We start from the raw sequence: 27,083 nt of genomic DNA on the forward strand, positions 1-27,083 counted from the left end.
ACCATCACTGGGGGAGAGGAGACACAGAAAGCAAAAGCCAAAGAGGGAGTAGGAGTATGTGTGGGCGGGGGTGGGGGTGGGATTGTAAGGAAATGGGTAATATCTTTGCTCTACCTCTCCCAGCTGCCATCCAGCTATAAGGAGGCCCTAAGGTCGTATCTGCACCACCACCCAACCAGGGCTCTGCTCAACCACCACAGGAAGCAGCCGACTGCTTGCTGAGGGAAACACTATAGGAGGGAGCAGTTCTTCCATCTTGCCCCTTCCTGCTTCAAGGTACTGGCAGGGACAGCACCAAGCCTATGGAGATCCTCCCAGCAATCTCCTCCAGCTGGGCCTTAGTACAAGACCTCAACATACCCTGGGTCACCTTTGCAGGAAGTAGGAAATCCGGGGTCATGCCCCGAGAATCAAGGTGACAAATCCAAAGCAGACCTCCAGAATTAAGACTTCTCTGCCCTCTACCCCTGAAGCTCCTGCCTTCAGGGCAGAGACTAGTCCTTGGGAGGAAGCCACTAACTGGGCAAGTTCTCTCTGCGACTGCAGCCAACATGGCCTGCCTCTAACACCCAGGATGACTGTCCATCCCCACTGAGACTTCCTTCTTCACCCTTCCACTGAAGCCAAGATAAGGTCTTGGGTTGACAATGAAGGCCTGCTCTCAGCCCACTCTAGGACCAGAGTGAGTATTCCTGAAGCCAGATTCTTTGCTGTAGTTTACAGTTTTCGATAAACCAGGAATCAGAAAACAATGCCAGCGTGGTGTGTCTCTGGGTGAGAAGAAAGCAGCTCATTTGTCACCCAATCTGTCTCATCCCTGGAATCGTATCCAGTGATATATCTTCCTCATCCCTGGAAGGACCCTAGTATTCCAGGCCAGATGGGGCCTCTCTGCCCTGGACCCACACAATCAGGAAGGGATGTGCCACAGGGCCATTTCTGGGGCTGTTGCTGCAGTTCCCTCTGAATGTGGCTCCAGGAAAGAACACGACCACACTGGGTTTCCCTATTGGCCCCTTGGCCCCTCCTACCCACTCTTTCCCAGCCTGACTTCTGTGGGATCCAGGAAGGGAAGGAGCTATGACACCCTCAAGTACAAGCTCTCCTCTTCCTTGTGGAGGAAGGAAAGTCCTTCCTCTGGAGTCCCCTCTTCTCATTCCCGTGTACACCTGAGAACATGAATAAACAGATCGGTATGCCGCTCCATCCAGGTTTGTCCCCAAATAGCAGAAACTCGACTCTAGCTAACTTTATTGTTGGCCCCAAATCAGGTCTTCCAAAGGGCTTCCACCAGTCATTTCAGAGTCTCCTGCAGTCACCACCAAGCAGACCTCTTCACTGGGAGACCTTGTCATCACTCCAACTCTTGATGACGTCTGGTACCATCCTCTCCTGTCACCTGGGCTCCAAAGGCCTCAAACAGGAAGTCAAAGCATAGCTACCAGCTTGAAGGTGCCCTCAGGCTTGGCAGGAACCACGTGGACAAAAGTCTTGTAGAGCACAGCCCCCTCCGGCAGCCTGGTGACCAGATCCACAGCCTCCGAGTTGCTGGGACTGGGCACATAGACCTCCTTAGTGTAGCGGACTACCCCCTCCTCCAGGGCATACAGGCATTTGTTCTTTCCCAGCCCCACCTGCAACACACAGAGCAGTCAGCTGGACAGCCAGGGGGGCCCATCCCGGGGCTCTAGGATAGACTCTTCACAAAGATTCAGGCCCTGGGGCCAAAAGGGAGGGCTCAGAAAGCTCCAGCTAAGGCTCCCTTTCCCTCTGGGTCTGGTAATGATTCCCTGACAAAGGTGGGAAAAGAAAACAGCCAATCCTAGTGGTTATTCAGTCCCTGAGGGTAATGCCTGGACCTCTATCTGTACAGGTGGCCAGAAGCCACACTGGACAGATGCCCAAACCAGGCCCAGGAATAGGTCTAATCACTGCTCCTGGGAGCCTGCTTCTGGGAGGCTTAACAAAACACTAGTTTGACGCAATGTTTTCATCTATATGGTGAAGTTTAGGCTCAAAACTATATAAATAATGCATATGCTAATTAAACAAAAGTAATGATAAAAGCTGATATTATGTCATACTTACTGTGTGTAAGCACTATTCCAAGCACTATTATACACATTAACTCACTTAATTCTCACCTTGTGAAGTAGGTACTATGTCTAAACCTGATTTTCAGGTGAGAAATATGAGTGAAGAGATTAAAATAAACTGTTTATTAAATATATACATATTATTAACTATACATATCTTAGCTTTTTTCATTTATCGAACTTGAGATTAGATGTGTGGCAAGTTTTATCCAGGCAGTCCTGCATTATTCAGTATCTCTCAAATTAAAAGAACAGACTCTGGTTCAAATCCCAGAACTACTACTTACTACTGTGTGATCTGAGCAAGTTAATTTACTTCACTGTATCTCACTTTTTTCAACTGCAAAATATGGATAAATATTAACTACTTCATAGGGTCATGTTGAGAATTAAATTAATAATCAGAAAGAGCTTAAAATACTGCCCAGGTAAAAACATATTAGTTTTTATTACTGTTGTCATTATTTTAGTAGAACTAAAAATGAACATTGCCACATACTGAATGTCTCGAGTTCTTAAAAAAAAAGTTACTACACATACAGTCAATTCACATACAAATTAGCATTTTTGAAATATAGGTTACTATCAGTCTTTCTGTGTCAACTAAAATTGCCAAAAAAGAGGTTAAGAAGGGAGGAGGAAATAGATTACAGAGGAAACTAAACTAACATTTTAAACAATGTAAAGAATAGAGCATAGATCTGTGTTAAAGAACTTTCCTACCTTAGCAAGTGATACTAACTTGCTGATGCCGAAATTCCTGCCTAGTATGGACCTAATTTCTGGCCCATATACTGAATCCTATTTTATTAAATTCAGGTTATCTTTCACGCACCTAATAACAACTTTATGCAAAGGAGGAATTCTTAAAAATAAGAAAAAATGAATGAACTGAAATTAGTTTCTCAAGATTAAAAAAATATCTTAAATCACTAGAAATCTCCTCTTCCAAGAAATGGGGGTTAGGCAAAAAAGTGACCTGTGAGTCAACAGACCTGGTTCAAATCCCAGCTCTGTCACTACCCTACCGCCCCCTTTCTAAGTTTTTGGCATCCCACCTATAAAATACAAATGATTCCTACCTACCGTCAGGATGGGAGTAAAGATGAAATAAGATAATGCAGGCCCAGGAATCAGCATGATGCTTGGCATTTGGTATGCACCCAACAGATGCAACTGTTATAATTACTGTGCTCAGGAGCACGGAGAGGTGAAGAAAAAGTTGGGGTGGAGGGAAGCACAAAGCAACTTACATGGGCACCTGGGTGCCAGCGGAAGTGGCGCTGAGTCACAAGGATGTTTCCAGCATGAACATAGTGACCTAGAAGAGAAGTCCACAAGTGCATTGCCTCTGGGTGCCAACAATGAGGCAGACAGCAAGCTGCTAAGAAAACACAGTAGCCCCCACTTTTCCTGGCCCAAATGCTGCATTCCAACCTCTAGACCTGGCCCTGGAAAGGACCGACTCCCAGAGGGTCTGACACAAGCAGCCCGCAACCCCTCCCTGGGAACCTCCACTCTAGTCACACGGCCAAGGTTCCCACCCATTTGCTCTTCCTCAGCCCCTCCACCTTGCTTCAGGTCTTATCTGCTTCTTTAATTTGGAACTAAATGTTCTTGTAAGCAACATGGAGAGCACAGGGCCAGGCACTTGTGTGGTTTGCCTGCTCTTCAGAGGAATATCGGGGCAGCAAGGGAGGTTGCTAAGTGGGAAGGGGAAGGCAGGCCCCACCCTTACCCTCCATTTTCTTGATCCCAAAGCGTTTGCCTGGAGACTTTCCACCAAGGTTCTTGGAGCTGCCACCTGTCTTCTTGGATGCATATCTGACAGCAAGAGCTGCAGCCTGAGGAGGGCTCAGCAGGGCTGTAACTGCACAGAGAAACAGAAATGCTGTTCAAACAGAGAGGCTTCCCAGGAGATTCTCATTCTTTGCCTCAGTGGGCCATTTGCTAAGCTGAGAGGCGGCAGGGGGCGTTTTCAGGGGAAGTGAGGATGTGTGAGCAGAAATGCCACTTGACTGTGTGGGTCTTCAGGGAATGTCTGAAGTCCTTGTATTGCCCACAGTGTAAGCGCTACATGAGTTGTGCATGTGGCCTAGGGTTTGGGGGAGGGAGTAAAATATTAATGGAAAAAAAAATACCGTGTGCCCTGGGTTTTGACACATGCAGTCCTACTGAGGAGAAACAAAACCACAGAAACAGAAGCCAGCAAGAGGACACCACAGAGCTGCCTGTTTCAGTCTCACTCACCATTACGCCCTCAAGATTCCATGCACTGTGGAGGGGCCAGACCACAGAGCCCAACAACAGAACACCCAGAGAGAGGCTCCTGCTTTGACCTCACCCACCACTTTCTTAGCCATCCACCCATCCATAGCACACCAGATACTTGTAAACAAAAGGGGCAGCCTCTCTGAGGGTGGCTCCCACAGGCTCCTGTGCAGTTCAGAAGGCCGGTCCCTTTGTTTGGCAAGCCTATTAAGCATAGGGAAGACTGACTGATAACCATGCCCTTGTTAATCTGACCTCTCCATACTCATTCCAAAGTGCTCAATGGTATTTATTTTAAAAAGGAAAATGAACTAAAATTCATGCTGACCAGGATGGAAGCCCTGTGCTAGGGACAAGCCCTTGCCAGGACAAGCCCAGGATTGGTAATCCTTGCATTCAGGTCTCCAGATACAGCTGTGTTAATCAGGGTCATGCCAGAGTCTTTAGAGAAGCCCTGTGCAACCCTGGAGCCTGTCAGTTCATAGTTTCTAAAACCTAGGTTTCTGAAGTTTTAATTAGAACAGAGACTAGCTGGGGCAAAAGACCAGAGATAAGGACTTAGAGCGACAACATATTAAACGCCTAGCATCAGGATCTACCTACCTTTAAACACCTATACATTTGTTCACTCACTAAAGTTAAGAAACTGGACTTTGGCTTTACCTACCTTATCTCATTCACAAATCTTTCCCCTTTATCCTATACCCCATCCTCCTCAAAGAAAATGATGCTATCACATACACAGCTGGTCAGGCAGAAGTCAAAGAGTCACTGTCGATTCCTTCCCTTTGATAACCTCAGGTATGGAGGGAGTCCATCAGCAAGCTCTGGAGTCTATCTCCAAAACAGATCTCAAACCCACCCATTTCCCTCCCAGTTCATTGACACCAACATCCTGACTAAACCATCTTTCATCAGGTCTGTTACTACTTCCCATCTGGTTTCCTCATTTCTATTCCTACACCTTTTAAGCTCATAGAAAAGCAAGAGCTTCCTTCTCAAAATGGAAAATTGGATCAAATCATTCTCCAGCCCCTCACTCTCTTACAAAACCAGGCTTCCTACCATCCTTAAGGTCTTAACTTATATGTTACCTCCTCAGAGGGCTTCCCTGACTACCCCACCTAAAAGACACAGACACATTTTCCCCTCTCGGTCACAGCACCTATAATGATTCACAATTTTATTTATGTGCTTATTTACTGGTTTATCTATTACAAGTAACTCTCCTGGGGCTACAGACTGTCTTCAGCAATCCTCAACACCTACCAATGTCTGGCACAAATGCAGACCTCAATCTACTGAACGAATGGATTAACTTTTTGAGCGTCTATGTGCCAACGATAGTAACCTATTTTTGTAGACGAAGGGATCCAAAGAAACCCAGACAGAGGAGGCGGCAAATAACAGCAAGGGAAACTGTAAGAGCAAGCCAGTTCAGGTAAGGTCACGTGCTCCACGCTCCATATGTCACGTGATCAACGACTGCCCTAGCACATTTCCCCCAGTCTCCTCCTTCCCCCAGGCTCCTCCACGGGGTACCGCCTCCACCCTCAGGCTCCCTGCAAGGTCTCCACTGCACTTCTACCCCTCGCCCCACAACGGCCACGGCGTCCGATTACCAGGAGTCCCGGTCCTCCGCGCTAGCACGGCCAACGCCATGTTTTACGTACTCCCGCTTCCGGTGTTAGAGTTCTGCTTCCGCTACGGGGAGATCTATTTCCGGGTCCTGCGTGGCAGACGAAAGAGTGGCGCGACAAGTTGCTGGTGAGCGCTGCTGGGCTAGGCTGCTGGTGGGCCGGCGGCGCAGGGCCTACTTCCTGAGCCAGGGTCGGCCGGGGCTTGGTGGCCGCGTGTGGACGAGCTGTCCGCCCTGTGCCTGCGGGAGAGACGTGGAGCGAGCTCAGCAGGGGCCTGCTTATCCGACCCGCATTTTGCCCGAGTTACCGAGGCTGACGCCTCAGACGGTAAAGAAACTGCCCGTAATGCAGGAGAACCGAGTTCGATCCCTGGGTTCGGAAGAGCCCCTGGAGAAGGGAGTGGCACCCACTCTAGTATTCTTGCCTGGAGAATTCATGGACAGAGGAACCTAGCAGACTACAGTTCATGGGGTCGCAAAGAGCCAGAAACGACTGACTGAGTGACTAACACTTTAACCGAGGCCGGAGCGGGGATAGGGAGGTCCCTCCCTAGTCGTTCAGCTTTACAGAGCACTTCCTGCGTGCCAGATACAGTACTAAGCTCTAATTACTTAAAAAATTTTTTTTAACTTCTCACATCGTTGTAAAGTAGGTAATGTGACTATCCCTGTTTTACTGAAAAAGCGTGGCCGGGACAGGTTACATGGCTCATCCTGCAGTGTTAGTGAGTATGTTCAGATTGTCTTGCGCACCACCCATTAATTGCGACCCTAGATATTTCTTAGACCTGAAAGCATCCCCACAAAAACTAGGAGGTGAATGTTCATGGCAGCATTCGTAATGGTCAAAAATGGAATCAAACAGAATGTCCGCCAAATTAACGGATAGACAAAATGTGGCACATCAATGAAGTGAAGTGTTAATCAGCTATAAAAAGCAATGAAGTCCTGACAACATAAATGAACCTTGAAAACATGCTAAGAAGCCAGTCACCAGAGTTCACATACTTAGGACTCCATTTCTGTGAACTATCTAGAATACGTAGTAGATTTGTAGAGACAGGAGCAGGTTTATGGTTGCCAGGGACTCGAGGGAAGGGGAAATGGACTGACTGCCTAATGGCTATGGGATTTCTCTTTGAGATGATGAAAGTGTTCTGGAATTAGATAGTAGTGATGGTGATACAACCTTGCAAATATACTGAAAACTGCTGAATTGTGTACATGTTAAAAGGATGGAATTTTATGGTATGTGAGTGATATCTGTTAAAAAAAAGAAGGACTCTTGAAATCTCCATTTTACATGCAGAGATCAGTAAAGAGGTGGTATTGGGTCTTGTTCCTACCTCATTAACATTTTTTAATAGTAACCTCCACTTTGTTTATACCTCACAGGGATGTGAGGAGGATTCCTGTTAGACTACAGACATAGCTGTTCTGAGTTCCAGATTGATCGTATTGGACCATGTCCTGTTTCTCTGTTCCTTCATTTCTCTGTATATCATTTTATTTCCATAACGCTTGGCCATAGAACACAACAGCTGGCCTGAATTCAGTGCTACCATCTGTGTCTCATCTCTCTCTCCATTGCAGGGAATTACCCTGACTGCACAGACTGATGGCTGTAAGGAAGTCCTCACTCTCACTGGATTCCAGTGACAGCGACTCTGAGGAGCTGCCAACGTTTGCCTTTCTGAAGAATAAACCATCTTCAATAAAGAGGAGGCAGCCTCAGGAGAATGAGAAGATTGTAGTGGTTGACATCTCAGACTCTGAGGCCTCCTGTCCATCACCAAAATTGAAAGATCCACCACGCATTCCAGAGGCCACTGAAACTGTCATACAAACAGAGCCAGTCAGTGTGCTAAGCAGTGGAAGTGAGAATGAGGAGGAATTTATGCCCCTGGCTGAGAGGCTTATTTGTAAGTTTTTGACTCACAAACAGCAGAGCCCTGAAAAATCCAGCTCCCCATTTGAAAGAGTTTTGGATCATCAAAAAGCATCACATGACTGGCAAAAACAGCCATTTACAAAGATCCATGATATTCCCCTCTGTGGTACCTCAGAGAGGCACGCATCAAATAACAAGGACCCTGTGGTAGACAGTCCATGCCATCAGCTGCCGGCCTACCAAACTACCTGCTCTGTCCAGAGCGACAGCTTGACAATAACCAAAACAAATGCTGAGGTGCCCCTGCCTCAGAAGAGACGCAAGTACAGTCAGAAGGTCCAGAAGAGCAGCACACAGGGATGCCAGCAGTGGGGACGAGCAAGCCAGAAGGACAGCACCCAGAGGCAACAGGAAGGGAAGAAGAAGGCAGCCCTGGTTAACAGGCTGAAAGTTCAGAGGCCAGAGGAGTGCTTAAAGCACATCGTTGTGCTGCTGGATCCAGGTCCTACAGGCATCTTTCTTTCTCTTCTGCTGGGTAAACTGCTTTCTGGGTCCCGCTGACAGTCCCTTTCCCGTCTGTTGCAGTGCTCTTACAGATGGAAGGTGGGGGTCAGCTCCTCGGAGCCCTGCAGTCCATGGATTGCTCCTGTGTGATTGAGGCGCAGGCTGTTCCTTGCAGCCTCACGTGGAGGAGAAGGGCTCGGCCCTCTGAGGTAGGGGTTTTCTGACTGCTGTCTCTCCTCCTCCTTAGAGTTACAGGATAAGAATGCTTTTATTCTAAAGGCCCCAGCTGGAAAGCAGATGGCACACTCAGTATAAATTTGAGGAGCGTTTAATAAAGGGCTGTCTTTCAAGGTGTGGGCAGGGTGCAAGGAAACTACAGGGGAAGATGGTTTCTCCATCTGGGGTAGTGCTGCCATTTCAGATTGGTTAATACTGCACTGTAGGATGGTGGGCTGGTACGTGACCTTGGCTTTGTTTGATTGTGCCTTAGTGTGGTGAAAGAGAGGTGCTCTCACAGACTGAAGTTTCCTTGGTGATTCTTATCTTTGTCACACAAAACCTATTCCTTTCCAAGAGCCACTCAGCTCATACTTTGCATTTACCCTCAAAGCCCAAATTACGTATTTGTCCCAGATTCTTCAGAAGTTTCCTACCCTCCATCCCCCACTTCAAAATGCATCGAATATTGGCAGTTATTTCTCAGCCTATTTCATATTCACTACTTCTAAAGTGCAGTACACCAAGGTTGAACCATTGAGGACTGGGAGGGACAGAATCATGGGTTACTATTTCTTGCCACCATGATTTCATTCCAGAAGAAAAGGGATACTGCAAAATGGACTAGGCCAATGGGGATGAAGTCATTCACCCAGAAGGCCTGGGTTTCTCTCCAGTGCTGAGCACCTGCTGACCTTCCTCCCTCTGTGGGGTTCTGTGTCCTTTAACAGGATGGCGAGGAGGGCTGGGTGGAAGAGCCCATGGTTCTGGTGCTGCTCCTGGCAGAGGTGTTTATGTCCATGATCTACCACTTCAAGCAGGTGGGTACAGCCAGAGGGGTGGGTGCTGAGGCCAGGCAGAGGGCTGGCTCTAGGGAGCAGGCATTCATGCCGTTTCTGCCCCTCCATGCAGGGAAGTCTGGGCAGCACTGAGGAAGGGAAGGAAACACTTCGGAGCTTTGTGACTGACATCACAGCAAGGACAGCTGGGAAAGATCTGTCACTGGTGATTGTGGATCCAGAGAAGTGCTTCAGGTTTGGATTTGTCCTCAAGACTTAGTATTAAAGGGGGCAGCTCTTCGGCCAACAAGGGTGGATTTATTCATCCCAGATCTGGGTCCCTCTGCAAAACAGCATCCCTACTAGCCCTTTGTGACTCTCTGGTCCAGCCTTCTCACACCTCTTCTGCCTGAGCTCAGCCTGGAGCTGCTACACTTTTGATTTCCTCCCCTGCTCCAGTGCTCCGAATCCTCTAAGAAGGAAACAGAGAGTGGCAAATAGAGAACAGGCCAAGGAGAAGAAGCAGCAGCAGAAACAACCAGAGGCCAACACAGTGGCCATGGTGACCAGGGTAGATGTGGAAGAGGTAAGAACTTCTGTTGCCTGAATCAGCGTGGGCACCCACTCTCATCTAACCTGAGTTGCTAAAGAGTAAAATGCCTGCTGGACACTACTTTCTGTCTTGGCACTAGGTGGGAAAGAAGGGCGAAACAGGAAGCCAAGGGGCTGGGGTATAGCTTCAGTGAACAGTGAGAGAGTAGTTTCAAACTGGTCTCTCCATACTCTTCCAGTCCATCGTGCTTTGGGGTTTCTAGGCACTGGTAGATCTGCAGCTGCACACAGAAGCCCAGGCTCAAATTGTGCAGAGCTGGAAAGAGCTGGCTGACTTGGCATGCACGTTCACAAAGGCTGTGGCTGAAGCGCCCTTCAAGTGAGTGCCCCCGTCAAGTCCTGGCTCAGTTGCTGGGCCTTGTCCTTTACAATGATTCTGGTACCCAGAGAACATGTCTCCTTCCCCTAACTCTGCTGCTAGTCTGTTGTTGCTCAAGCTTGAGGCAGACGCAGCTGACTTAACCCTTGGGATTCATGGAAGGAGCCTTCAAGCACGGTCCCTTTAAAATGTTCTCCTTTTGCTTATATGTGTTGGGATCACCTGGTGGCTCAGATGGGAAAGAATCTGCCTGTAGTGTGGGAGACCTGGGTTGGGAAGATCCCCTGGAGAAGGGAATGGCAATCCACTCCAGTATTCTTGCCTGGAGAATTCCACAGACAGAGGTACAGTTCATGGGGCTGCAAAAGAGTCGAACACAACTGAACGACTAACACTTTAGCTTATGTGTAAGTTTATGTTCTGCAGATTCATACTGGGTCATCAGTGGGCCAAGTTACCAGGGTTCATTTTGCAGATCAGGTCACAATCAAACAAGCTTTTGTAAAACAACTTTTTAGCCTACTTAGCTCAAGGGCTGTTCATAGTTAGAACTTAAAATTAATGAGACCTGAGAGACAGTGGAGTCCTTCATTTTATACCTGAGGGAACTGAGGCCTGAAGAGACCAACTTGTCAAAGTTCTGAGCAAATTAGAAGAACCAGAACTAAATTGCCTGATACCCAGTCCCCTGTGCCTACGCCTGTGCACAGTCTCCCCAAATGGAGCCCAACCTCAATGTAAGCAAGAATCTGGTACCTTTCTGGTAACTTCTCTTTTAATGAAAAGGATTAAATGTTGTTTTTAAGGGAATCTAGTTAGTTTTTAAGCAACTAGCATTGCTTGGGTGGAACACTGTATACACCTCTTCCAAGGTCAGTGGAAGGTTTTAAGTTCCTAGTTAAAAGGGACAAGTGCAGCAGAGAAATGCACAACTTTTAGCTCCTCAACTGTGCTGTTTGCAGGAAGCTCCGAGATCAAACTAGTTTCTCCTTCTGCCTGGAGAGTGACTGGGCTGGAGGGGCCAAGGTGGACCGCTCTGGCAGGGGGCTTGCACTGGTCTGGAGGAGACAGATTCAGCAGCTGAACCGGGTCAGTCTGGAGATGGCCAGTGCCATTGTGGACGCCTATCCCTCCCCACAGCTCCTGATCCAGGTATGCTATGCCAGGGGTCACGGTCCAGTGTGGCGTGGCCTTGGTGGACTCCAGGTTTCCATGGACAGCACTGGTGAGGGCCCAGGAATGCCTTGTAAGTCAACAGTGCGGGTCTGAGATCAGAGTCAACACTGACCAGGGAAGGAGGACAGATTCTCATCCTCCAACACAAGCTTCCCATCCCCTACTCGTAGACGAAGAATGGCTGTGGGTGGAGTGGTATTAACAGGTCATTTATTACTTTCAGGCTTATAAGCGGTGTCTTTCTGAGCAAGAACGCCAGAATTTGCTCGCAGACTTACAGGTGCGCCGTGGGGAAGGTGTGACAGCCACCTCGCGCCGTGTTGGACCAGAGCTGTCCAGGCGTATCTACCTTCAGATGACAGCTTTGCAGCCAGATCTCTCCTTAGACAGTGCAGACTGAAGCCAGCCCTCAGGATGAGCTGCAGCACGACTACAGTGTAGCAGTCAGGAGTACCTCCTGCGGCACAAGCCTGGGTCCTGCCCACTGCAGGCTTTCCTTGGTGTTGCTATTTGTGATGGTGTCTCTACCTGCCCACCTGGGGTGGAGGCCGAGATGCATTCCTCTCCTAGCAGGTCGACTGTCATGTATGAACCGCCCCTGTGCTTGCCCCCACCAGCCCTCAAAAATACAAAGGAATAAAGACAGACCACTCAGACATGTATTTAATGATTGTAGAAGTCCAAAAGTACCCCAGCATCAAATCTCCAGGCCACAAGTGAGCTGCCCTCAGCTGGTGGCCTGACGAGGCTGGATGTGCTCTTGCCTTCCCCCCACCCACCGGAGCTCCCTCAGCCAGCCAAGGAATGGGGATCCAGTCACTGTGCCGACTTCTGTATTCTCTTAACTCATTTTATGTCCTGTGTTTAATTTTAATAAAGCATTTGTACCATTGGTTCTGGAGCTTAGAGGAAAAATTAAGCACTGTGTAGTGATTCTGAATAAGGTGTGGGCCTATGCAGCAGTTCTCCCTGAGGGAGAAAAGAAGAAGTCTTTTCTTCCGTTATCAGGACAGTCACAAGTGCTATCCATGGGCCACTAGTGCTGACAAGCTGGACCCCACTGTCTCTGAACATGACAGGTTCTCAATCTCCCTGGGGAAAGGCAGGGAGCTTTCAATCACGAGTATTCTGTGAATGAGCACCATGACGGCCATTTCTGATGTAGTGAAAAGAGGTAAAGGAGGCCACAGAGCAAGAAAATGCTGACTGGCAGATAAAGGGAGTGGACAGTGCTGTCCTTATTCATGCTAGTCGTTAATATACCACTTTTAAACTCCATGATGTCTAGGATCAGTTCTAAACATCAAGTCTCTTATGAAGCTTAGTTTTCAGGTTGCCCATGTGGTATTCAGTCACACCTATTATGTCACAGAGCTGTCATAGACAATGTGGCTTTGCAAGGATCCACCTTGTTTATTGGCAATCAAGGGATTAATGCTCTCAAACTGACGCCAGGAGCCTGGACTGTGCCCATTTTATAGAAGCCACATAAGTTGTGGCAGGACTCTGCAAGAGCTGCCCAAGACCCTTGCGGCTATGAGATTTCTATTTATAGGTCATAAATCTGTTTCCCATGAGAGACTCTATACTCCAGCCAAGAGACACCCAATTCTGGTGTAAGTTTTGTTTACTCAGGACATTATAAAGAAGGTAAAATGATGGAAAAAGAAAGATACCAGGATGGGAATCCAGTTCTGCCCCAAACTAGCTGGAAGACCATAGGCAAGTCATGGAAAGCCTCCGTCTCCCTGTCTACAAGTGTTACATTGGACTGGATGATCTGGAAGTCCTGTCACAGCCCAAGATTTTGTATGGCTGTTAAAATACCAATGTCTGAGATCCTTAAAAAATAGGTATGCCCCTCCCCCCCAATTTAGATGAGATTTGCCAAGTATGGTGTTCCCCTAGTCCCCAATAACACACTGCCTCCTGATCTGCCCTGGCTCCCCAGGGAGGAATGAAAGAAAGGGTCTGTGACATACAAAAGTATAAATGTAGTGACAGCTGACCTTTAGTAGAAATGCATCTTGCCTTTACACAGCTTTGTATAACAACTAGAAAAGGCTCTCTCCCTACCCCAAGCCTATTCTCTTAAGCATGCAGGTAGCTGTCCCCACCTCCTATTTCTCCTTATTCCACCAGGGAACCCTGACTGAGGAACAAAGAAGTCTTACAAAGAGGAGGTCTCAGGTACCAAATGGTAGCCATTTGATGATGGCAGGTAGGTCTGACACTAAAAAGAGGTTGTGTCCAGCAGAACCCAATTCCATAGGAATCCAAGCTCCAAGGCTGGGAGGCAGCAGGTGTTGAGGACAAGCTCACTGTTGAGAATCGGTCTGCAGGACCCACTGGAGGATGTCATGGCTGCGCAGGCCCCGGACGGCATTGTCGTAGATGGTGTTCACACTGGTGCAGAGGGGCTGCTGCTGCAGCTCGGTCACCCGACACGCAACCAGCCCACCGGCCACACACAGCAGCAGCAGCAGCAGCAGCTTCAGCACAGCCCAGGATCGAGTGTGTTTCCAGGGTGGTGGCTTACGGGGGCGAGAGCTGGACTTAGATTCTGGAGGGACAGAGTCATAGTAGACAGAGTTCAGGCAGTTTAAGGAGAGGCACGCTATAGTCAGTGCTTGTCTCCTCCATGCACATCCACTCACACCCCTCTGCTCTGATGAAAACTCCCCAGGTCTTTAGGAGAACACAGTTACAAGAAGACTTGAGCTCTTAAAAACTTTGCTATGCAGAGATTGAAACATGAACTTTGTCCCTTGGATCTCAGAGAGTAGACTGAGAACGGATTCATTCTGGATGTCTCATGTAGCACACAGTCCTCAGGGTCCTAAGTTCTCCTCCAGAACATGCCAATGATCCAGGCCCCTAGGGCCAAGGGCAGGGCTTTATCAGGAGGTGTCATGCATGGATAGAATGCTGCCCATTTGGGCAAACAGGTTCAAAATTTATAAATACTTCTAATATATAAAATAGCCTGACACATATTGGCAACAGTGATGAATGCTGGAAATGGGGTTACAGGTGATGGTCATTTTCCGATATATACAGAAATTCTCTGCAATGAATATATTTAAAATTAGGGGGGAAAATTGATTTTGAGATTTTCAGGTAAATTTTAAAAAACCTGTCTGAACACCCATATGCCAAGAACTACATGATCCGGTCAGAGGTTTTTTTCGATCCTATCACAACCCTGTAGGGAGGTATGACCCTCATTTACATGAGGGAACACAACAGCGGTGAGGGTGGCTGGCCTGCTCAAGGCCAGTGCAGGGCAAGCAGGGCGCAGGCCTCCCCTCCCCACAGAGCTTCCCTGTTCAGGTGCCTTCCCCTCAGGGGCCCCTTTTGGCCCAGAAGATACAGTCCTCACTTACACGTGGAGCCACGTTGCTACACAAATCCAGCAGGGCATACTCAGGCAAAATGCTAATGTGTTTTTTACATGACATGGCTTCCTGAATGCAGGCCACATAATTCTTCTGGTGCTCACTAAAGAGTGATCTGGTCCAACTTGGAAAGAAAATCACAGGCCTTGCTGGCACCACTGAGACAGCACCACACACTCAGGAGCCCAGTCCACTTGCTGGATGATGGAAGGGTCTTCTAAGAGTAATGTGACCATACGCAATCTTCACCTTTCTGAGTGATTTTAGAATCTAACCTTTACAAAAAGTGCAACTCTCTGTTCTGGAAATGTTCTCAGCCACATCTGATCCAAACATGTGACACTGGGAAAACAAACCAGTCAGGGCACTAGGAGGGTTCCCATTCCCTGTAAGTGGATCCTCCAGGTTACTCCCAGACTTTAGAGTATATTGTACCTGACAAGGTCTGTAAGCTTGTTTGCTCGCTCGCTCACTCAGCTATGCCTAGAAATCTAAGCCATCTTCTCACCACACCCGTCCTGGAACCCTGCAATTGACAGAAAAACCTACTCGGGGCCTGATTTGTTTCCTTCTTAGGTTTCTTCTCCTGCTCCCGCTTGGCTGCTTTGAGGGCATCATACTCCTTTCTCCGGCGCTCCTTCTCTTCTGCCTTCTCCCGCTTCCGCAGTTCCCGCTCTTGAGCCTCCTTAGCTCGCTGCTTGGCCTCCCACTTCTTCTCAGCCTCTACGAGAAAGTATACCCCAAAGTGGCTTCTCTCAAACCTCCAGTATCCCAAGTAATTCATGTGGATTCGGCTCCCTTCCCCTAATGCGGTGGATCACATGTCTTTCTGTTCTCTGAGAAATAAGCCCTCCCTAAAATACAATAAGCTGCTCTTAGGGTTTGCCCAGTGGATTCTTATTAAGGGGTTCCTAGCCACAAGCAGCAGAAAGAGTAGGGTGATATAGCAAGAGGGGCATAAGAAACGTATGGGTGATGAGTCTGGTGCTCCTTTAGAACTGTGAGACAGCCATTCGCAGCCTTGCACAACTCAACTATGAGCAGAGGAAAGAAGGGAGGTGTTGATTCTATGGGACTCTCATCTTTCCAAGCTTTGGAAAGAAATGTGGCATGGCAGGGCAGGATGAAAAAGTGAGCATTCAGGTTCAGAGTTAGAAAGGTTGGAAATGTTTTCCTGAAAATTAAAACTAGTAGCTTGTCAGAGGGTACTCTAGACTTTAACTCAGGAGTCTATATAACATTCATATTTATTCCACAGCTCAAGTATGTTTACATACGACACCCACCTTACAAATAATTGGTTTCTAAAAATGCATTTCCAAATAAGTTATCTGAAAGACTGAAGTACATTTTTCCAAAGCCAGAATGCCACAGATGGTGGTTAAATGTCCTGTTAGGGCTCAAAAGCCTATTTGAACTGTCAAGTATCTGAATGGTAGTAGTGTTAGCACTGTAGCTTCCCACTGCTTTTCTACGTGTAAACAAACTCCAAGTTCCAGATGGGCACCAAGAATGCCAAGAACACACTCTGCCCAGCCTTAGGAGAACATGTGCCATTCAGAGGCAAAAGCAGCAGCAGTCACAGTGAACACAGGCCGCACAGTGGCCATGCAGGTACACGGGACTGTCACAAGGCGGGGCTTCTGATCTCAGGCCCGCCTGCAGTCAGCACTACACATGTCCCTCTAGCCATGGGAGTCCTTCAGTAAGGGGGCTCAGGAGTCAGCCATCGACAGGGCATCTGTGTGTGCCGGGCCTTGTTCTAAGTGCTTGGATACAGCAGTGAAGAAAAGTCAGGCTCTAGTGCCTAAGTCATCTGCTTTCTAGAGAAGGAGACAAACAATGAACAAGTGAACAAACAGTAAAAAAAAAGAGTGATGTGTGCCATAAAGGAAATAATCAAGGATGTGATCGAGTGTGGCAGGTGGGCTGGCAATTCTAGTTTGAGTGGCTCTGAAAGGGTTATGGTTAACCTAAGGCAACATCTGAGCAGAGATAGGGACCATATGAAGCCAGTAGACAGCCACATAAAGATCTGAGGGAAAAGGAAATCAAGCAATGCCCCTAAGACGATACTGTACTTGGTGTGTTTTGCAACGAGAGAGGCTTGTGTGGCTGAGGGTAACTGTACTCTCTCCCTGGCATGTGGAATGAGGACAGAGAAGCAAGTAGGCCTTGTCAGCCATGTTACTGAGTTTGAATTTCATTCTGAGTTCAAATGGAAGCCATGAGAAGGTTTAGCCGAATAGTAGCAGAATTGATTTATGTTTTAAAAAGATCCCCCTGGCTGCTGTGTGGGAAGGGCACAAGTATGAGCCAGGGCGTGGCACTAGGAGGTACTGCGGCAGTCTACCCGAAGGAGACTTGGCTAGCACTGGAGGGTCCACAGCTCACAGACTGGACGTGGGACTAGCAGAAGAAAGCAATCATGGACACTTTCCCAATTTCAGGCTCGAATAAGGATGGTAATTTCCCATTATGGGGGAACAGTAGGAGGTACTAAAGGGGATCTGGTTTCAGTTCAGTTCAGTTCAGTCGCTCAGTCGTGTCCAATCTGGGTCGCTAAGAGTCGGACACGACTGAGCGACTTCACTTTCACTTTTCACTTTCATGCATTGGAGAAGCAAATGGCAACCCACTCCAGTGTTCTTGCCTGGAGAATCCCAGGGACAGGGGAACCTGGTGGGCTGCCATCTATGGGGTCTCACAGAGTCAGACACGACTGAAGCGACTTAGCAGCAGCAGCAGCAGCAATTTGAGATAACTTACTAACCGTCTAAGCAGACAGAAAGACAAGCAGTTGAATGTGACTGTGGGTCTCAGTCGAGAAGCTGGGACTGGAGAGATGCTGCCATCTACCACCACACTATTCCCTACTGCCCTGCAGGGCTCCTCTCCTGGATCCTAGCTCCTTAAGCATGAGAACCAGCTGGCTGGGATAAGGACCAGGAAGATGGCTAGAGGAGGGATGGCGACCTACCTCGGTCTATTTCCAGTCGCCGCTGCCTCTCCCGCTCCTGATCCGCCTGCACGGCCTTCATGTGCTGTAGCACCTGCAAAGGGAGAGGAGGGTGCTGAACCACTCTGGGTAACTGTCTTCACGTGGGGAATCTCAAAAGAGACTGCCCTTTTCAGCAGCCCAGAGCCCAGGAAGCAGGGCAGCTAACGGAGTGAATCCTACCCCGTGTCCTCACTGCACCAGCCTCAGTCAGAGAAGAGACATGAGCCCAGTTCACTCGAGCTCACGAAACAATTTTGTGAAATACAGTAGCAATTGGAATCTGTAAAAAAAGTTCTGCCATTTACAATCACTTCTTACAATTCTCCCAGCAGCTTTTGTGTTGTGCAGGGACAGCACTTTCACTAAGACATCTTCCTGTCTGACCCCTCCTTTGGCCGCCTCAGGTTCCCCTCCTCTCACTTATGGGGAGTTTTCTTCCCCATCTCAGTCCTAGACTGTAAATGGGTATGGACTATTGTCCTTAGCTCTGCAGGTAAGCACAGAGCTTAGCTAATTACAGGCACAAGTATGATGAACAACTGACTGGATGCCTAAACAACCGACTGGATGCCTATTGTAAAGGTAAGGAAGAAAACCCAAGCTCTGATGTCATGTGGCTAGAAAGTAGCACAGCAGAGTGCAGGTCTCCTGAGTTCCTAGGCCTAGGCCAGAGCTTGTCCCTCTTACTTCCAGTGCACAGAGGCAGGAGAGTTCTCAGAGAAAGGCATTATATGTGCTCATTAAACACTGTTGCTTTTTTTTACCTTATCTTCTTGACTGCATTAATAAGAGAAGAAAATCTAAAGCACTCTTAATTTAAGACAGCAAATTGTCTCAACTGTCTGTTTCACAAATGCACTAGACTATTCACTACTGAATACTAGATTTGTATTCAAATGTTAACATCTTTCTTCATGGAAACTTCAGACATGGCTACATCTATCGTAAGAGGGTCTCACAGGCAGGCCTGCAAAAGCCGCTCCCTCTAAGAACCTGGCTTAAAGCCACAGGAACCCTGTCCTGAGTAACCCAGGACCAGCATCAACAGTGCTCTGTCTGACCCCTCTCCAGAACAGTCACACTTACTTAAAAATGGCTGCTCAGCAAGGGGCTACAGGATCTGGAGGAAGGTCAAGCGTGATGGGGAGAGGTGTGGCCCAAGTCCCTGTCTCACTCTGAACTCTGAATTTTATATGAGCACCAACCACGCAGTTGGTTTTAGTTGGGTAAAAGCTGGCTAAGTAAGGAACTGGAATGTTTAAGAGCTGCCCCTTTTAGCTTGGCTATAATACATGAGGAGTTAAGTTAGCTGACCACACAGCCTGTTCAGAAATGGGAGAGGCTCCTCTGGAGCCTCTGGAGGGTAGATTTTGTCTACCTATCCTAGTCCACAGCAGGTAGTAAGCAGTTGATGATTTCTACTGAACTAACAAATTATGTTTAAAAGGTGCTTTACTATGAACAAACAGATCAGTTACTATGTAGCCACAGGGTCAGAGCTGGCAAGAAACTCCTGAAGACAAGTAACCTCCTTCTGATTAGCCCACACCACTCCTGTACGTGCCTAAAGGTGTGGACAGGAGACAGCTCTGGGCAGCGGGGCCAGGAACATGGCTTCTCACCACATCCACAATGCACCGTGCTCCCAGAAGCTCTGTCTGGTGAATATGTGTGAATACTAAAGACCTTTACACTCAATAAAAATTATTTTTGTAGGTAAAAAACTAGAATATCAGCATCTTCTTTGGTTTAATATATTATTAGGTGAATGAATAAATGGATAAATCAAAGATGTTGCACATTCAGAGTTTCTCATATCAGAGATACAAAAGTAATACCTACTTCCCAAGGTTATGAGGATTAGGAGATGAAACATGCAAAGAAATCAAAGATGTTGTGCATTCAGAGTTTCTCATGTAAGAGATACAAAAGGAATACCTACTGCCCAGGGTTATGAGGATTACAAGATGAAACACGGAAAGTACGTAAGACAAAAGAATAGTCAATGGTGGCCATTGTTAGTCTTCAGAACAGACATCACCCTTAAAGCACAGTTTCCAGAACAGGACTTCACTCATCACATGTACTGTCCCCATTGAGGGCAAACTGTTGCCTTGGCTTCTTGGATGCACTGATGTTGCATTTGGTTTCTTGTAACAATGGGTGATATAGACTATCTAAGAAGTCCTGAGCTAATGGTAAGAAAAGAAAGGCCATTACTCCTGAGATTCATACAGAGAGCCCATCATACACACATTTCACTTACATTAATCTAGCATTTAAAGTTAAATCCTTTTTTGTTCACAACACCCCCTAAACATATAGCCAAGTCATCTAGTGCTCAACTGAAGCAGCAGCAACCTGTTCTAAAGCTGCAGGGAAAAAATGACTATAGCTAGAATTGTTGAGAGGTGGGTACAGTGCTGTTCTTAAGAAGCAATGTAAAGCACCTTCAAGGTTATTGGAAATGTTCGCCTTCCAGGCTGCCAGTTAGTTCCTTTCTCCTATGTCAGATGACTCAATTGAAATCAAACGCCAAGTCTGCCCAAGATGTGTCTGTTTCCAGCTATAAACTTACAAATATTAACAACATCTTTATTATCAAAATTCCTATATAACTTTACTCAGAAAGGCCACAGTCCCTAACCTTTTTGCTCCATATGAATAGCTATCAACAGTACAGTGTTGGATCATGCCAGGTCCTGGTTTCTAAGAACAGAAGCATGGCAGTAGAGCAGAAGAGAGCATTGTTCTAGGCTTACAGAGTAAACAGAGAAACAAAGGTGCCTTTGCCTGATAGACTCATAGTAGACATATTTTAGAGACGTTTGTGTTTTAAAAACAGCTACAGGTGCCCTGGCGGAGAAAAACAAGAGGCAAATCCCAGGGGAATGTGTGAAGGCGCCGCTGGGGAGCTCCTGCTTACCTTGTTGGCACACTGTTTACACTGCTTTTCATCCAAGCAGTCCCCTGCCACCTTGGCCAGGACAGGATCCAGGGGGTTATCCTTCAGGTCCAGCCACTTCAGGCTCTAAAGAGATGGGGCAGAGTGGCTGGTAAGCCCAAGCACACAAGAAGAATCCCTCAAAGTAGAACAAAATGAGCAGGAAGAAAGCGCTCTGTGTTCCCCTTACAGGGAAAGCCACCTGAGGCTGTGGCAACAAAGTGGTGTGCCCGTCGGCCTCTCTCGCAGCCACACTCCCTCAGTTTCCAAGCACTCTGCCACACCTGGCTATGAAACATGGGCTCAGCAATTGTTACCTTGAGCTGAGCAAAGCTGACAGGCAGGGTGACCAGCCTGTTGTTGAGGAGGTCCAGGTGCTGGAGGTTGACCAGGCGGCCAAAGTCCGCTGGCAGCTGCCGCAGTTTGTTCTTACTTAGGTCCAGCTTCACCAGGTGTGTGAGGCCACAGAAATCCGACTAGGACAGAAAAGAGAGAACACCTGGGCCTTGGGCTCACACACTGACTTAACAGTCCGGGAGCCCCCAAGTCAGAGGCACCTATGCACAAAGCCCAACTCTATCTTGTACCAGCTATTCCAGCTTGAATGAAAATGGAGATAGCAAGTGTCGCTGCTGGTGGTAAGCAGTGAGACGGGTGCAAAAAGGCTGAGCTGGAAGTAGCCACTAAGTGTGGGTTCCTTCACCCCCAGTTCTCTGACCTGTCGTCAACAGCACATTGTATTCAACTCTCACGGAAGCTGCCCAAACATTGTGTGACCATCCAATTTTCTGAAAAGATCAAGCACTCCTTGTGTGCATGCGTGCAGCTGCATCCGACTCTTTGCAACCCCATGGACTGTAGTCCGCCAAGCTCCTCTGTCCATTGAATTCTCCAGGCAAGAATCCTGGAGTGGGTTGCCATTTCCTACTCTAGGGCATCTTCCCTATCCAAGGATCAAACCTGCATCTCCTGCATTGGCAGCTGGATTCCTAACCACTGTGCCACCTGGAAAGCCCCTGTTCTGTGTGTACCCAGTTTTATTCTTCATTGTTCTTTGCAGCACCTAGTGCATTACTGAGTACACATGCTCAAGGAGTAGTCTTTGAATGACTAACTAAACAGGCTGGGGACCATCCTACTCATATCCTGGCTCTTTAGCACAGTTCAAAACATCCCTCTCATCATTAAGCCTTTGCTCGGCACCCATCTGAAGTGATGGTCCAACCTCAGTTAATGATGCACCATTTGTGTTCTCTGGGAACCTGTAAATGCCAGTGGATCTACACTTCAGGGGAACACATGACAACTGAACAAATTCAGACTGAAAAATGCACTTGGTGGTACCAAGTGACAATCTGACAAAGCTGCAGCAGGCTGCAAGGAATTGCTGCCCTTCTTTAACTAGATATAAAATACCCCTGAAGAAGTGGAATCTCAGATGCTTTTTTCCAGTGTTAGAAACAAATCTTGATGAGCTGCAGGAAGATGCTATAGATGATAAGTGAGGCCCAGGAGAATACTGAGATGGAAATGGACTAATGATCCAATGAAGAAACTGCCAACTTCTGAGACTTGATCCCTGAGCCAGAGCCAGAAGAGTAGGGCAAGGAGGGACAAAGCCAGAATAATGGGCAGAAAAGGCAACAATGACAACAAATTTAGGCCTGACAGTGAAGGAGCACCGTCATGGGGGAGAGACCAACCAGAACCCAGGGGAGGCTGAGCAGGGCTGAATGATTCACAAATGGAGCAAAAGGAGAACTGGGAGAAGTTGTACAAGGAGAGTCACAAGTATCAGGTTGGATGTGTGAAACAAAACTGTATTTCAAGTATTGGGAGGATAATGATATGATAGTTCTACAAAAGCACACTCTCTCCTGTTCCCCATCGAAACATGCACAAGGAGACCAATCCGAAAAGCTTTCTCTCTGGAATGCAAAGAAACTTACAGAAGAGCCTGTAGCCTCCTCTGCTGCAACAAGGAGGTAAACTGTTTTTTGAAGGAATAAAATAAGGCTGAAAAAAAGATGAACCCAATAAACAATTCAGCCAATATCCTGTTGACTTTAGTTTTCAGTGGCCTGGTTCTCCCACTGTTCTTAAAGAATGAGGTGTCTACTTTGCTTCCCTTCCCACTGAGACAAACCACCCCACTCTACCTGCAACACACTCCCACTTAGTGGTAGCCTGCCTGCAGGCCTATCCTGAAATTATATTTTATGACATGACCCCCCCAGACAGGAAGGAGAAGCATCAGGGCTCTCGAAGAAATCACGCTTGCTTGCCAGCCTTACCGGCAGAGTCGTCAGTTTATTGCAGGACAGATCCAGTACGGTGGCCTTTGGGAGGGCAGCCTAGGAGGGGAATGAGAACAAAATGTCAGATCAACACATGGAACAATTCAGCGACATCTGCTAATGAAGCGTTTTCCAGAGAAAGTTCTCACAACTAGAAAAGGCCTTGTAAAAAAAATACTAAAGTACAATGTTCCTGGAGACACGAAAGGAAGCCTAAGCCAATCAACCATGACCTAGAGAAGAATGTAAAGAGAAAGGATGTGACTGTGAAACATCCAAGAAAAAAAACAGGTTCTTAGAAATTCTCCATAGCACTTTTAATATTCTCTCTAGCACTGTCCTTATTAGGTTTCAGGAAAGAGACTCTGTCTCATACAGTTTTGTGATTTCCATATTCTCCAGTTCAGAACCTTCCAGGCACTCAACATACCCTTGTGACTAAATGAATGAGTGAATGCAGAGTGAAAACAAGGCTCTCCTAGCCCAGCTATTTTCCCATGGGGTTCAGGCTGGAAAGACTCGGCAAAACTGACCCTTCTGTCTCTGAGGGGTGGTGCTGCACTAACCAGATGCCTGGGGTAAATGATTTGGGACATCAGTCCTAAGGCCAGGCTGAAACATGGGGAAGAAGGCAAATATTCAGTTAAGGACATGGGGCCAATAAGCTCTTTCCAAATGTTAGAAAGTCCCAAGAAGGAGGTTTGACCACCTAAAACGCTTGAGATATAACAGTGGAAAGAACACCTCAGTAATAGCTACATGCATCAGTATTTGCTACCTCCCAAGTATTTTACATTACAATCTTATTTAATTCTCCCAACAATCCTATGAGATGGGAACAATTATCACCATTTTATAAATGAGGAAATCTAGGCTTAAAGGTTAACTAGCTTGCCAAGGGCACTCAGCTATTATGCAATGAAGCTAATATACGAACTAGGAATCCCATTCTAACCTCCATATTACACAGCCAAGGTGGAGGGAAAACTGGGCCAAGTGCCAAAGGTAAATGTAATTCATTAAAGGCAGTGAGGAAAGGGTAGATCATCCAAAGTGAGGCTACGGTAGGGGATGTGGGTAGGGAACCAGGTGAGCATAGCAGGGATATACCATCCCACTCCACTTTGGCAACAAACTAGTTTTGTAATGTCCCAGGGGCCTCCGGCTTGTTTTCCAGTTGGGGATGTGGGAGTAGGTGGGTGGAGGGGTGGGCCACAGAGGCGCATATTCCTGCCAGTTTCAGAGTTGGGAAAACTTTGCCAACCAAGCAGTGAGATTTCACTCTCTTCAAGGAAGGACGCCTCAGGGCTGGGGCAGCAAGCTGGGATTGCTGACTTCCTAGACAAGTCAGCTTCTGGGCCACACCCAGGAGTACCCGGAGGCCTACTCGGACCGAGTCATTCATTCATTTGTTCATTCATTCTCCGAATACATCCAGCAAACACTCCAACAGCTCCGACTTTGGGTCGTGCATGGAGCTGAACGCTGTGAAAGCCTCAGAAATGGCGGGGGGGGGGGGGGGGGCGCGGGGGACGAGATTCACTCCTCACCCTTAAAAAGTCCATAGCCAAACAAGCAGCTCCTTCCATCTCCTGGAATTGCGCCCAAGTGACACGTGTACATCCCAGGAAGAAACTGGAGCCGGACGCGGCCTCCCCGGGGACTTAGTCCCACTCCCCCCACCTGTTTTAAGCCATGGAAAGTGAGGCATGGGAAAGGAGGTGACCTAGGCAGCAGGGGTCAGCGCCAGTCGCGGGTGGGCGCCTGGGCCTTGCGGGACTGTACTGACCAGCTCCTTGACCGGGACCTCATTCAGGTCGCTGAGGCTCAGGTCCAGCTCGTTGCCGTCCAGCTTGTCGCGGAGGTTCCCGCCCTTGCTACCGGCCTTGGTCATGGTGACGCCGGCTAAACGGGACCCAGCTGCGGGGTACTGACGGGCAAGGGAAGCGCTGAGAAGCCGCTCGTCAGCTCACCGGACTCGCACCCAACCGACAACACCTGCGTCCTCCGCCACTGCAGGTGCGAGACCGCCGCCTCCCGTCCGCCTGCTGGCCGCACTCTAAGCCCCGCGCCCTGCTCCCACCGGTGCCACCGCGACGACGACCACTTCCGTGTCCACGTCACCTTCCGCGGCCACTGAGACGGGCTGGGCCAGAGGGGTCTGAGCGTGTGAGGGAGCGCCCTCTGGCGCCCAGGATGGCGCCCCGCTGTCGCCGCCAGCGCCCGTGGCGGGGTGCGGGGCGGAGGAACGGGGGAGCGGGGGAGCGGGGGTGCGGAGGAGCCGGGGGTGCGGCTCGGAGGAGTGGGGCAGGGAGGCGGGGAATGGGGTTCAGGCTTTAAGTTCCGCTGCCTGTTGAAGTAGCCACGTTCCCTGGTGCCCGGAGAGTGCGCTCCCAGGCAGTCGTCGCTAGTACTGTCAGGAGGCGAACAGACTGGGGGCCAGAAGACCTTTCAGTTCAGTTCAGTCGCTCAGTCGTGTCCGACTCTTTGCGACCCCATGAATCGCAGCACGCCAGGCCTCCCTGTCCATCACCAACTCCCGGAGTTCACTCAAATTCACGTCCATCGAGTCGGTGATGCCATCCAGCCATCTCATCCTCTGTCGTCCCCTTCTCCTCCTGCCCCCAATCCCTCCCAGCATCAGAGTCTTTTCCAGTGAGTCAACTCTTCGCATGAGGTGGCCAAAGTACTGGCGTTTCAGCTTCAGCATCATTCCTTCCAAAGAACACCCAGGGCTGATCTCCTCTTGAATGGACAGGTTGGATCTCCTTGCAGTCCAAGGGACTCTCAAGAGACTTCTCCTTGGCTCCATCCAAAATTGACCTCATCAGATCTCCCCCATTCTCTTGGATTAGGAGCAGAAACTGAGTGTTCTTCAAAATTGCTCTTTGTCCTTTATTTGACAATCCCCAAACTATCATCATCCAGAAAACTTTGCCTCTCTCATCTCCTCGCTACCCCAAGCCCCTGTCCAGGCTACCATCAACTTGAGCCTGGATTACTACTTTGAATCTCTCTCCCTTCCATCCACCCCAACCCAGCTGCCCAGATGATCTTTCTAAAAATTTAGCCAAGTCTCTCCTTTGCTTAAAACCCTTCAGATAGCTATGTGTAGGATATGGGCCTCTCTCATTTCTGCATTGAGTCCTGCATGCTCCTGCAGCCTCCTGACCAGCCCTGGCCCCTGCCTGGGATGCTGTGGAGGCTTCCAATAGGTGGTCTCCACACATTTCCCTCTCCTGAAATGGCCGTGCCTTCCCCACTACCTTCTCTGCCTAATTAATTCCTAGTCCTTCAGGAAACTTCCCTGAGGTTTATGAGTCCTTAAGCAATCACCATTAATGTACGGATATGTGAGAATTGTGCATAATAATGGTCCCTAGCTGATAGGACTGAAGGAGTAAAGCACATAACGACAGTGTCTGGCACTTAGTAAGTACCCAACAAATACTAGCTATCACTCATAATCCACCTTGTGTTACACTTTCCTTTGTGTCTCTTTCCTCCACTCTGGCTTGTGATGGATGGCAGGGATTTCATTTTTGTATCCCTCCCCAGAATCTGATTCAAGGTAATTGCTCATTCAGGGGTCTGTTGAATGAATGAATGAGGCACTTTACCCACTGCAAATCTCAGTTTGCTTATCTTTGAAATGGACATATTAAAATTTCTCTCAGAGGGGAACTGTGAAGACTGAATGAAGTCAGCGCTGTGGCCTACTCATTTAACAATCATGTGTGCACCTCTTCTCATCCCCCACAAGGCACTGTGCTCTGGGCTTCTGGGAAACAGACGAGGGCAATTGGGTAACAATCCATTAGCACTTGGCAGTCTCTGAAGCCTTTGAGCATCCGTTCTTAGTTTGATAATGTACATGAGGAAACTCTGAAACACATTTTATTGTTATCTCTCTTTTATGAAGGAAGAAGTAACTTGGGAG

At 48.1% G+C, this 27,083-nt stretch overlaps 3 protein-coding genes across 4 annotated transcripts; 1 reads left to right on the forward strand and 2 right to left on the reverse strand.

Annotated features, from left to right (window-relative positions):
• Positions 1 to 1,234: 1,234 nt before the first annotated feature.
• On the reverse strand, positions 1,235 to 6,124 carry MRPL27 (mitochondrial ribosomal protein L27). The gene is made up of 4 exons (XM_006041156.4): positions 5,990 to 6,124; positions 3,835 to 3,966; positions 3,350 to 3,417; positions 1,235 to 1,634 (listed from the first exon to the last, which is right to left on the reverse strand). The coding sequence occupies exons 1-4, from the start codon at positions 6,027 to 6,029 to the stop codon at positions 1,428 to 1,430; spliced, it is 447 nt and encodes a 148-aa protein (XP_006041218.1). The 5' UTR covers positions 6,030 to 6,124; the 3' UTR covers positions 1,235 to 1,427.
• EME1 (essential meiotic structure-specific endonuclease 1) lies at positions 5,999 to 12,418 on the forward strand. Of its 2 annotated transcripts, none has more exons than XM_025280330.3 (9): positions 5,999 to 6,134; positions 7,600 to 8,399; positions 8,483 to 8,610; positions 9,349 to 9,438; positions 9,530 to 9,651; positions 9,856 to 9,982; positions 10,212 to 10,327; positions 11,290 to 11,479; positions 11,727 to 12,418. In XM_025280330.3, exons 2-9 carry the CDS (start codon positions 7,625 to 7,627, stop codon positions 11,901 to 11,903), a joined length of 1,725 nt encoding a protein of 574 aa, XP_025136115.3. In that variant the 5' UTR covers positions 5,999 to 6,134; positions 7,600 to 7,624; the 3' UTR covers positions 11,904 to 12,418. The 2 variants fall into 2 exon arrangements, with proteins under 2 accessions (XP_025136115.3, XP_006041217.4); XM_006041155.4 differs by lacking the exon at positions 5,999 to 6,134 and adding an exon at positions 6,196 to 6,334.
• LRRC59 (leucine rich repeat containing 59) lies at positions 12,149 to 25,308 on the reverse strand. Its single transcript, XM_006041154.4, has 7 exons — positions 24,933 to 25,308; positions 23,141 to 23,200; positions 21,164 to 21,322; positions 20,829 to 20,933; positions 17,882 to 17,954; positions 15,451 to 15,624; positions 12,149 to 14,066 (listed from the first exon to the last, which is right to left on the reverse strand). The coding sequence occupies exons 1-7, from the start codon at positions 25,035 to 25,037 to the stop codon at positions 13,822 to 13,824; spliced, it is 921 nt and encodes a 306-aa protein (XP_006041216.2). The 5' UTR covers positions 25,038 to 25,308; the 3' UTR covers positions 12,149 to 13,821.
• Between the last annotated feature and the right edge of the window lie 1,775 nt (positions 25,309 to 27,083).

The sequence above is a fragment of the Bubalus bubalis genome, chromosome 3 (genome assembly GCF_019923935.1).
Source record: "Bubalus bubalis isolate 160015118507 breed Murrah chromosome 3, NDDB_SH_1, whole genome shotgun sequence".
Lineage (NCBI taxonomy): Eukaryota > Metazoa > Chordata > Mammalia > Artiodactyla > Bovidae > Bubalus > Bubalus bubalis.